At 33.3% G+C, this 672-nt stretch overlaps 1 protein-coding gene across 1 annotated transcript in view; it reads right to left on the bottom strand.

Moving 5' to 3' along the window:
• The window catches only part of LOC107646326 (serine/threonine-protein phosphatase 7 long form homolog), a 4,025-nt gene extending 3,568 nt beyond the window's left edge, over positions 1 to 457 (bottom strand). Inside the window, exon 1 of the mRNA XM_016350517.1 lies at positions 401 to 457. Coding sequence (XP_016206003.1) covers positions 401 to 457 — 57 coding nt within the window. The remainder of the gene's footprint in view (positions 1 to 400) is intronic.

Below are 672 nucleotides of genomic sequence, written 5' to 3'. Positions count from 1 at the left end.
TAATTATTATTTTTATTTAATTAAAATATTTAAAAATAAAAATTTACATAATTAGGATGATCAAGATAATTAGTAATGTGAAGTTTCGGACAATTAACATCTTTCACTCTCCTTCTTCTTGGCATAACAGGCAGTGGTGGTCCAAATTTTTTTTTCTTTTTGGAAGCTCGGTTGTGTTAACAATGGAGGAGAATGTAAAAGTGAGGGTGGTGGGGTTGTAATGTTGTTGAATGAAAGTGAAAGTGGAGAATGAATGAATACACTTCGAATGTATACACCCAGAAGGAGGGGCCATCTTACATGCTCGACGCGTGGTTGGTGGGGCGCAAATCGGACAGTTCGATTTGTGTACTTTCCCAACCTAAAATCGAACCGTTCGATTAGTTGCTGGAAAACGAACCGTCTGATTTAAAGATTCTTGGCCGTCACATTTCGGTGAAGCACTCAGCACCCCCATAACGATGATATACACCATATCACTTCTAATATTGAAAATAAAATTCTGTCTAGTTGATTCATGAACCATTTTTTTTTGCTGAATCACGTCATTTTAGTATTTCTTTGACTTATTTGAGGGATTTGCCCATATTTTTATTAATGCAATCAAGTATCTTTTAACTTATTTCTTTAATTAGTCTTTTATTATAATAATTAAAAAAAATAAAACAAACA

The sequence above is a fragment of the Arachis ipaensis genome, chromosome B06, assembly GCF_000816755.2.
Source record: "Arachis ipaensis cultivar K30076 chromosome B06, Araip1.1, whole genome shotgun sequence".
Taxonomy (NCBI): Eukaryota; Viridiplantae; Streptophyta; class Magnoliopsida; order Fabales; family Fabaceae; genus Arachis; species Arachis ipaensis.
This window is presented reverse-complemented; position numbering and strand designations above follow the sequence as displayed.